Source organism: Eurytemora carolleeae, unplaced genomic scaffold, assembly GCF_000591075.1.
Source record: "Eurytemora carolleeae unplaced genomic scaffold, Eaff_2.0 scaffold253, whole genome shotgun sequence".
Lineage (NCBI taxonomy): Eukaryota > Metazoa > Arthropoda > Copepoda > Calanoida > Temoridae > Eurytemora > Eurytemora carolleeae.
The window spans coordinates 47863-57929 of NW_019396190.1; the positions used below are offsets into that span (position 1 = coordinate 47863).

The 10067-nt window shown below is 35.4% G+C and overlaps 1 protein-coding gene across 1 annotated transcript; it reads right to left on the minus strand.

The window, feature by feature from the left end:
• Positions 1-1663: 1663 nt before the first annotated feature.
• Positions 1664-2656, minus strand: LOC111697686 (kelch repeat-containing protein kel-10). Its single transcript, XM_023467769.1, has one exon. The coding sequence runs from the start codon at positions 2610-2612 to the stop codon at positions 1704-1706; it is 909 nt and encodes a 302-aa protein (XP_023323537.1). The 5' UTR covers positions 2613-2656; the 3' UTR covers positions 1664-1703.
• Between the last annotated feature and the right edge of the window lie 7411 nt (positions 2657-10067).

A 10067-nucleotide genomic window follows, 5' to 3' on the forward strand; every position in this document is an offset into this window, starting at 1 on the left:
CCCCCCCCCCCCCCTCTCATGGCCATTAATCGATTAAAAGATAGATAACAAATTTGGGATCGAGCAGTTCGATGTCTGAGCAAAAATGTTTGAGAAATCCTTGTTTGTCTAGCTGAAAATATAATTGTTGTTTCGCGGATTGAGGCAATTCAGAGACAGAATCAGTCTCTTTTTAAGAGAGCAAAATGACAATATCTTCCTCACTGTTACTCAGTTACTCAGTGAAACGGGTATATAGGGTAACTAGAAGTTCAGCCCAAAGTCCCTTAAATTTTCTTTCATTTCAGAGCTAGCTAATTGTGCTTATTTTGCAGAGTAACTATAGAACAGTATTTGTACTGACAAACCTTGCAATTTCAGAACATATTAAAAATTGTTTTTCGGATTGAAAATTAATTGAGATTTTTGGTTTAATAAACATATGCAGAATTCTTTTTATAAATTATTCACCATGTATCATGCTGGTCAAAGGGACTATACACGTAATTTTAAAGGGACTGTAAAGGAAAAATTTAAGGGGGTTTAGTCTGAAATCAGAGAATCTCAGGCGGTGAATTATACCTATATCTATCTGATGTTCCTGTCTGGGTAAATTGATATAAAACTGTGTCAAATTTATATGAAAATTCGTATATATATGCAATTTTGTATAAAAGTTGCAGTATTAAACAGATTATATTCAACAAATACGCAATCAATCTGAAAACAACGGTATCCCACAGGAGCCGGAGAATCTCAGGTTTGCTCCTTTTATAATTTTTTTATCTTGCATTTTTAATATACATAATTGATAATTTTAATAATATAGTCTGTATAGTCCATATTACGTCTCCAGAACTTCAGCCAATAGCAGTGCAGTATACTGGTCACGTGATTTCTGTCTGTATCACGTCACGTGATACGATACTGCTCTGCCATTGGCTGAAGTTCTGGTGACGTAATACGGACTATACGGACTATATGTAATTTTATCAATACTGCAACTACAATACAACTTCTATACAAAATTGCATATATATGAATTTTCGTATGATTTGACACAGTTTTAATTCAATTTCTCGAGACAGTAACATCCGATAGTTGTTTTATATGTATCGTTCAACACCTGAGATTCTCAGGTTTCATCCTATACCTCCTTTTTCCTTTACAGTCCCATTAAGTAACTCTCCATTTATAGAGTGACACGCCCGTTTTCTATATAACGGTATCTTTTAAACATTTGTTTCCTCAAGAGTAAATGAGATTTCCACTTTTCTTTTGATTAAAATCAATAAATTTTATTCAAAATTTCTTTTATTAAGGTCTTGCGGATTTATGTTGCAGAATCAAAAGAGGAAATAGACAGAATTTTAACTTTAACTTAATTAATAGGATTGAAATGGTTTGTCGTGAATATCATTATGTAGATTACTTAATTGTTGAGTATTAAAAGATATCAACAATAAGTAAAATTGATTGTTTTAAAACAAAAACAACAACTTTGCATTTCACATATTCTAATGAATTAAAAATGGTAAAGACATGATTAGAATTTTCTTTGCTCTACTCTTTTTGTCAAAAGGGCTCTCTTCGTAAAAAAAATCCTTCAATTTGATATAAACTTGAAACCAAAAGTGTCAAACAATATTTATATCTCCTTCTGCTATTCTAAAGCTTTTAAGAGTTCATCAACTTTAAATTATATTTTTCATTTGTAGCACAAGTTAAACACAAGGAAGAGACACTGAGGCATGAAACGCATGATTGTACCCAAGAGGTTTCTCAATCCACTCTCCCTCTGTATACACCTCCAGGGACTTGCTGCCAGCCTCCCAACCTCCGAATACAGTGAGGGAGCCGTTGACAACCTCCATGGTCAGGTAGTGCCTGTTCTGGTTCATCGAGGCCATTGTTCTCCATTTTAGAGTCTCAAGGTTGAGAACTGCAACAGTATTCTTGGATGGAGTTGTTGAATAACTATCAAGTCCTCCAGCTACATAGATTTCATTCTCGTGCATTACACATGCTAGTCCTCGCCTTGTTGTCGGCATATCAGGGAGGGTTGCAACCCATCCCTCTTCAATATCGTAAACCTCCACGGTGTTGAGGTGATCATCTCCAGTATATCCACCGATCATGATCACCTCTCGATCACTGATTGGAACAACGCACATTTCAGTTCGTCTCCCAGTCATCCTCCAAGGGAGAAGGTTCCATGACTCTCCGTCGAAGATCTCAACAGTATCGTGAACCACAAAATCGTCCCATCCTCCCCAAGCTATAATGTTGCTTCCAACAGTGACTAAGGGGCTGTATGCCCGTCGGAATAACATGGGATCCTTCTCAACCCATGTACCAAATATACTCTGGTAACAGACTTTCCTATAATCTCCCTGTGCAAATGTCATCCCACCGCAGTAGTAAACGCTACCGTCTAAAACAGTGGCTCCTATACCGTACAAGTTGCCTGTGTCTTCAGGCAGGTCCAGATTACAGGAAGCTGGATAGGCTTCAGCTTTACCTTCATCAATGCCTCCTCCAAATATGATGACTGCGTTCTCTTCTGCATGAATACCACCAGCACCTGCTGCTATAATACTGGAAACTAAAGCAAGAAAATTAAATATCCACATGATGTCCCCTTGTATGCTTGTAAATGACCATTGAGAGAATAAATTCTTTTTCTTATCTTCTTCAATTTATACAAATTTCAGCCTTCAACAAATAGGTATGGGAATCGGCCAGGTTGCAAAAAGCCCATTTTTACTGCACAAATTTGGTATTTTTTTAAGAAGTGGAAAGATGGTAGCTTTTGCAACCAATCAGAAACATGTCAATTTACCATTTCTTATCACTGATTTTCGATCCCAATTTGACCTCTCAGAAGTATTTTTTTTCTCTTTTTTTGTCGGTGTATGCATTCTCAATAAAAAAAGCGTAATTAAAGGGACTGTAAAGGAAAAATGAAAGGGGGTATAGGATGAAACCTGATAATCTCAGGCGTTCACGGGCAGCCGTAGTACGTTTAAATTTCCGAGCCGGGTCAACCTTTCTGGTCCCAGTTTGTACTGTATCGCCCGGACATTGGGTAAATAAAGCAGACACTCAATAGGACTAGCCGGTGCAACAAGGTTGATGCGGTCAGACTTTAGGTTGAATTTACTTTTACTTCAGGAGTGCGTGCGTTAAACGTTACATATAAAACATCTATTTGATGTTCCTGTCTCGAGAAATTGATAGAAAACTGTGTAAAATTTTTACGAAAATTCAATAATATATGTCAGATTTTGTAAAAAAGTTGTAGTATTAGACAGATCATATTCAACAAATATGCGACCAATCTGAAAACGACGTATCCCACAGGAGCCTGAGAATCCCAGGTTTGCTCCTATTATAATTTTTACATTATTATTTAGCATTTTTAATAGAAACAATTTATAATATAATTACATATAGTCCGTATAGTCCGTATTACGTCACCAGAACTTCAGCCAATGATAGTGCAGTATCGTTGTCACATGATACAGATGGAAATCATGTTACCAGTATACTGCACTAACATTGGCTTTATTCAATATGCAGATGCATAAGTCCTTTTCAAGAGAACGTCTTAGACTTGATTTCATTTTCCCAAGACTTAGGACTTTTTTTCCTAAGGACTTTAATTCCTGTAGTCTTATTTCCTAAGACTTTTTGGCAGCCCACATACTATTTCAATAAAAAAGTCCCAGGAATCTAAAACTCAGGACTTTACTTCCAGTAACGTTTTGTCCTAGTACTTCAATCTACACTCACTGTACAGATCTACAGTATATGCAAACATATTATCAAAATATACAAATGCAAAGAATACAAGCATTGTTTGTTCAGCTTGAACGTTTATGCTATAAAATAAAAGATAAGAAACATTTAAAGGACCTGTAAATGTAACTTCAATTGACCCTCGAGTGGAATTAATCAAAATGGAAGTAAACTTCCATCAGATCTCCATTTTTGGGCACATCCTCAACACTTAATTATATGTTACTTTTCACATTGATTTCACAAGAAGGGAATTGATCATTTGGCGTACCGCCCTGTTATTCCTCATACTATCTGTATGTGTACTATACATTTTGCTTTAGTAGGTTCAATCACGGTCTGGTACTTTATATGAACTGGGGGAACTGTGGTTTCCAGTGCTATCTGCTATGTAACTAGCTGAAGAAGTAAAATCGCAGTAAAAATGATCACATTGTCCCAAATGTTAACAAAGATAGTTGGATTTATAAATCTATCAAATTAAAAGCAAGAATATTGGAGAACCTTTTTTGACGAGAATCATGTCCATATTTTTAAAAAGCAGATAAGTTAAAGTTAGGGCTTTCAATCTGAATTCCGTTGCGCGGATTGTGCGCAAGTGTTTTCGTATTTCTCGGAATTGTGCGGAATTGCGTGGAAATTACAGGGCCCGCAATTGCGCGTAAATAACATCTACTTTCGTAGGAAACCCTAGTTAAAGTTGAACCTGATATACAGCAATCCAAACCAAACTTTGAAAACATATTTACTGTTCAGGGAATACATTTTCATCAAAATAATATCGTCATCAATCCTGAAAAATAAAGAATTAAAGAATAATCTAAGTTTTGCAAATCAGCTTATTAAGTAAAATGGGTCTCTAATGTTCTTCACTTTAATTAATTCCTGCATTACAAGTTTCCTATTCTAAGGAGCACATTTATTAAGTTTTTTTTCATCGGACTATTCAAAACACAAGCAGCCGTAGTACATTTGAATTTCCGAGCTTGGTCAACCTTTCTGGTCCCAGTTTGTACTGTATCGCCCGGACATTGGGTAAATAAGGCAGACACTCAATAGGACTAGCCGGTGCAACAAGGTTGACGCGGTCAGACTTTAGGTTGAATTTACTTTTACTGAGGGTTAGAGGTGCGTGAAAGAATTTTTTTACAAACGTTGATTTAAAGGAAAACATCAAAGTTTCCAAATAATGTTTAATGACATGTTTAAATATATTTTATTTACAATTATTAATTAACAACAACAACAGTAGCGTTAACATATTTATTTATTACAATACAATTTAAGACTAACGTATTGAATCATATTTACAACAGGTTCTGCTATAAATAAAGGAAAGACAATTAACACTTTGATCATTTTTCTGTTTAAAATTCTGTTTAAAATTTGAACAGTCTAATCGTTTTTTACAATAATAAAGATTGCAAACAATAACACAAATTATAAACAGACATCTATAGGAGGGGGGGGGGGGGCAGGATAACCTTGAATTTGATTGAAAATGTCTCTGTAAAAGGTCCTTTATGTATCTAAAACTAAAATCCTTAACTTTTTCAATCTTTTTTAACAAGATAATACTACTTTCACAGTTTACTAACTCATGTATGTTTACATTAGATCGGCTGCCTTTGTTATTGTTGTTACGCAAAAAATAGTTCTTCAACAGTCCAAAAACGTCACAGCAAAGTGTACGGAAACCCTATCTTCCCATCCTTCTATTCAATATTTCCTTGATTATACGTAGGACACGGCATTATAATGATTTAAATAAAGTAATTGCGTAATTGTTAATGTAAGCATCAACTTACAGTGGTCACTGAAATAAAATGGAATTTGAAGACGACCTGACTAATGTTAAATACCGTTGAAGGGGAGTAATTAAAAATACTCAATTTTAAGCTAGACAAATAGGAAAAGTTTATTTTATCCTTGATCAGACTTGGGTCTACAGGGTACCAGGGTTAATCGGACATACCACTTTATTACAAGAACAGTCCCTTTCAATACAATTCGTGATCACTTTATTACGTGAACAGTCCCTTTCAATACAATTCTTGATCACTTTATTACAAGAACAGTCCCTTTCAATACAATTCCTGATCCCTTTATTACGACAACAGTCCCTTTCAATACAATTCCTGATCCCTTTATTACGAGAACANCCCTTTCCTTTATTAAAATTTCTGTTATTTAACCTTCCTTGTTGTGCTCAAATTTCTGTAATTTAGCCCTCCCCCTTGCTCCAATTTCTGTAATATAGCCCTTTCCTTTGTTCCCATTTCTGTAATTTAGCCCTTTCCTTGTGCTCCCATTTCTTTAATTTAGCCCTTTCCTTTGCTCCCATTTCTGTAATTTAGCCCTTTCCATTGCTCCCATTTCTGTTATTCAGCCCTTTCCTTTGCTCCCATTTCTGTAATTTAGTCCTTCCCTTTATTAAAATTTCTGTTATTTAACCTTCCTTGTTGTGCTCAAATTTCTGTAATTTAGCCCTCCCCCTTGCTCCAATTTCTGTAATATAGCCCTTTCCTTTGCTCCAATTTCTTTAATTTAGCCCTTTCTGTTGCTCCAATTTCTGTAATTTAGCCCTTCCCTTTTCTCCCATTTCTGTTATTTAGCCCTTTCCTTTGCTCCCATTTCTGTAATTTAGCCCTACCCTTTGCTCTAATTTTTTTAATTTAGCCCTTTCCTTTGCTCCAATTTCTGTTATTTAGTCCTTTCCTTTGCTCCAATTTCTTTAATTTAGCCCTTTCCGTTGCTCCCATTTCTGTAATTTAGCCCTACCCTATGCTCCAATTTCTTTAATTTAACCATTCCCTTTGCACCAATTTCTATATTTCCGACCTTTTTATTAACCTCCTTTATGTTTCTTATCCCTTCCCATATTGTCCCTTCTTTAATAAAAACCGTAGTTTATGTTATTTAACTCGATCCTTTCTATTTCTTGATATTCTTGTCTTTGCACCTTTTTTTAATTAATTATATTATTATCTATTTCTTGATCTACATTACTCATTTTGGCCCCTTTTTTACTACAATTGCCCTTTTTTTTACACTTGCCCCTACCCCTTTACTTTCCCCTCCCCCCTTTCTACAGGATAACACAACATATTGTTTCCAGTTAAAAGTGGTTGAAGTTAAGGAAAATATAAAGCCTTAAACTGATGTGAATTAGTCTACAGAGTATTGGAAAAAAATGTATTTACAGTATAAAAAGAACAAATAATGGTTGATACAAATGAATCAAAGAAAGCCGAAGCTCTCTGGCAGATTCTCTGCACCTTTACTCTGCCTCATATGATGGGTTAATCTTGATTCTTGGCGAATACTATTCCATTTGGGCATTAGCCTGGCCAACCTTATTTTCCGTTCACTCATGCTTCAAGCCGTGGTTCATGCCTATTGGCTTGAATTTGAAATAGAACTCAGGTCAACGGTGGCTTGCTTTTCTATGCGTTGAAACACGTGATGGAATCATGATTTCTAGGATGGCATCTTTTAACTGACAAAACTATCTTGATACCCTATACACGGGACGACTTATTATAGCTATAAAAAGAGCTAATAAGCTGCGATGCTTGTGGTTCAGACTACATGCAATCTGAGCTTAGCTCCGGTTCCATATGCGAACTGAAGGGGTTGCATCAATAGAACTATTTAATCTGAGTTTAGCCCCGGGTCTTTATTAGAACTGAAGGGGTTGCATCAATAGAACTATCCAATCTGAGCATACCTCCGGGTATTAGACTTGAAATGGTTGCATCAACAGAACTACCCAATCTGAGCTTAGCTCCGAGTCTGTATTATAACTGAAGGGGTTACATCAATGGATATATCCTTATTCCGAGCTATTGAGCTCATACTGATTACAATAACGAATAATGGAAGGAAACATTTCCGGATGTAAATACAAACTTTCAGCCAAACCTTCACTGGAATTGATGAAAACTTTCAAATTTCGCGATAAAATATATTAAAAAGTTATATTTCTTAGACTTCCAGGCATGCAGGGTTACTAAAAGAATTTTACCGCCTTTTCACCAACATTACCAATCAATTACAATTAAGTAAAGTAACGACCCGTTCTACGAAGTTTTTGTAAAAAAACTTCGCGAATTTGCTCTCAAAATACGATAAATTGTGTACAAATAATTTTACGGGAAATTACAAATTTTACCTAACCACCACGGGTTCCCTGGGCCCTTGGAAAAGTAAAATTCCCTTAACTTCCCTGTAAAGTAGTAGTAATAATTATTTACAACTACTTTACATGGAAGTTAATGGAATTTTACTTTACCCAGGGGTTCTCAAAACCAATTTTTTCTACAAAACATCCAGAGAGCATTGAGGGATGTTTTTGAGACAAAATTGGTCGAGGGAACCCGTGGGTAAATAAAAATTAATAATTTCCCGAAATAGTAGTTGAACACAATTTACTGTCTCTTGAGAAGAAAATGGGCGAATCATTTTACCGAAAACTTCGCAGAGCGGGTGGCTATTTTACATAACTCTCCCAAGGGACGTTAAGTAACTTAACTTCCTTCTGTTGTGGCAATCATAGGTCGGTAATGTTTGTCAATAGGGCGGTAAATAATTAAAATCTCTTTCAATAATCATTGAGGTTTTTTTTCATATATACTATTTATTTAGAGGATGCACTTGACAGTACCGGAGGAAAATGGATAAAACACACAATGCCAATAACAATAGAGAGAATTCACCAACTAAAAACATATTGTTTTGGAAGGATTCTAATTTTCAATGATAATTCTTCATTTTTATTAATCACAATCACAGTCAGTCGGATGTTAGTTCTTCAATGTTGGAGTGGCTTATCAAACCTTATTTTCAAGCATTTTCTTTCTAAAAAGGACCTTGGCCACAAACTCAAATTTTCTAATCCTTATATCTTTGCAACCTGATGATAAAAACCTTTTTCAAACGTGATTATTCATTTCAACAGAATTCATAATTTGAAATATCAAAGGTCTTCCACAATGGCCTGCAAAGATATAGTGACTCAATTTCTTTATCCTTTTTATTGGACCAAACGTGTTAAATATTATAGTCTACATCACTATCTACTATAGAACCATAGAGAATAGAATATATATAGTCTATTCTCTATGTATAGAACCTTATATTTTTTCGGTCCGTGTACTGCAGATCCCTGCAGTAAGCAGTATGAAATAGAAGGGAGATATAACTGACACGGCCTGCCCTACCATATGATTAGACATCCTTTGCAGACGGTACTTCATTACCGCGTATACAATAACCTATCTGAATATTTCTTATACAAATGGAGTGCCCGTCTGCAAAGGATGTATATTGTATAATCATATGATAGGGCCAAGGAGTATGAAATAGAAGGGAAACACAACTGACGCGGCCCGCCCTACCAATGATGATTATACATGCTTTGCAGACGGTTCAGAAATATTCAGAATAGGTTATTGTATACGTGGTTATTGTACATCAGACAAATATTTCTTATTCAAATGAAGTCTGCAAAACATGTCCAATCATATGTTAGGGCAGGCCGCGTCAGTTGTATCTCCCTCCTATTCCATACTCCTTGGGTAGGGCGGGCTGCGTCAGTTGTATCTCTCTTCTATTCCATACTCCTTGGGACCGACAGCTTAGTTTAGGCTTACATGGACCACCTTGCATTCTTGTACGGTTTGAAATGTCACATCTTAAAGGTTCTTTAGTTGTTATCTCAATTTGAAAAAAGGTGCACGCCCTACTAAAAATGGTACCCTTGAAGAGTGTTACACTCTGATAATTTCTCCATTGCGTATAAAGTAGAAATAGCGCAATTCGGTTAAAGAAGCTACAATTAAAAATAATCATTTAAAAAAACATGAATATCTAATTCATCAAAGGGTTAATGGGCACCGTTGTGAATCGAATACGCCTTTCTATCAATGGAGGGTCACTTGAAATAAAGTTTACAGTCCCTTTAGCTGAGTTTATGCCCACACAGCCAGGCAATAATTTCAGCTTATCGTGCTACATATTTGTAAGGTTGTACAATGGTAACAGTTGTATGCAACATGCAGGGTGTCCCACGAAACATGACAGTTGGTGAATAGTTTAGAATGTCTTCTTCCATATCTAGTATTATATATTAAAGACTTTTGCAGTTTATTTTGCTAAAAAAATCTTTTACACAATTATATTTTTCTTTAAAATCAACTTTATTATAATAATACTACCAAGCCATGTTTTTTTATTATTCTCTTTGGTATTAAAGAACTTAACAAATTAATGAAGAAGACATTTAA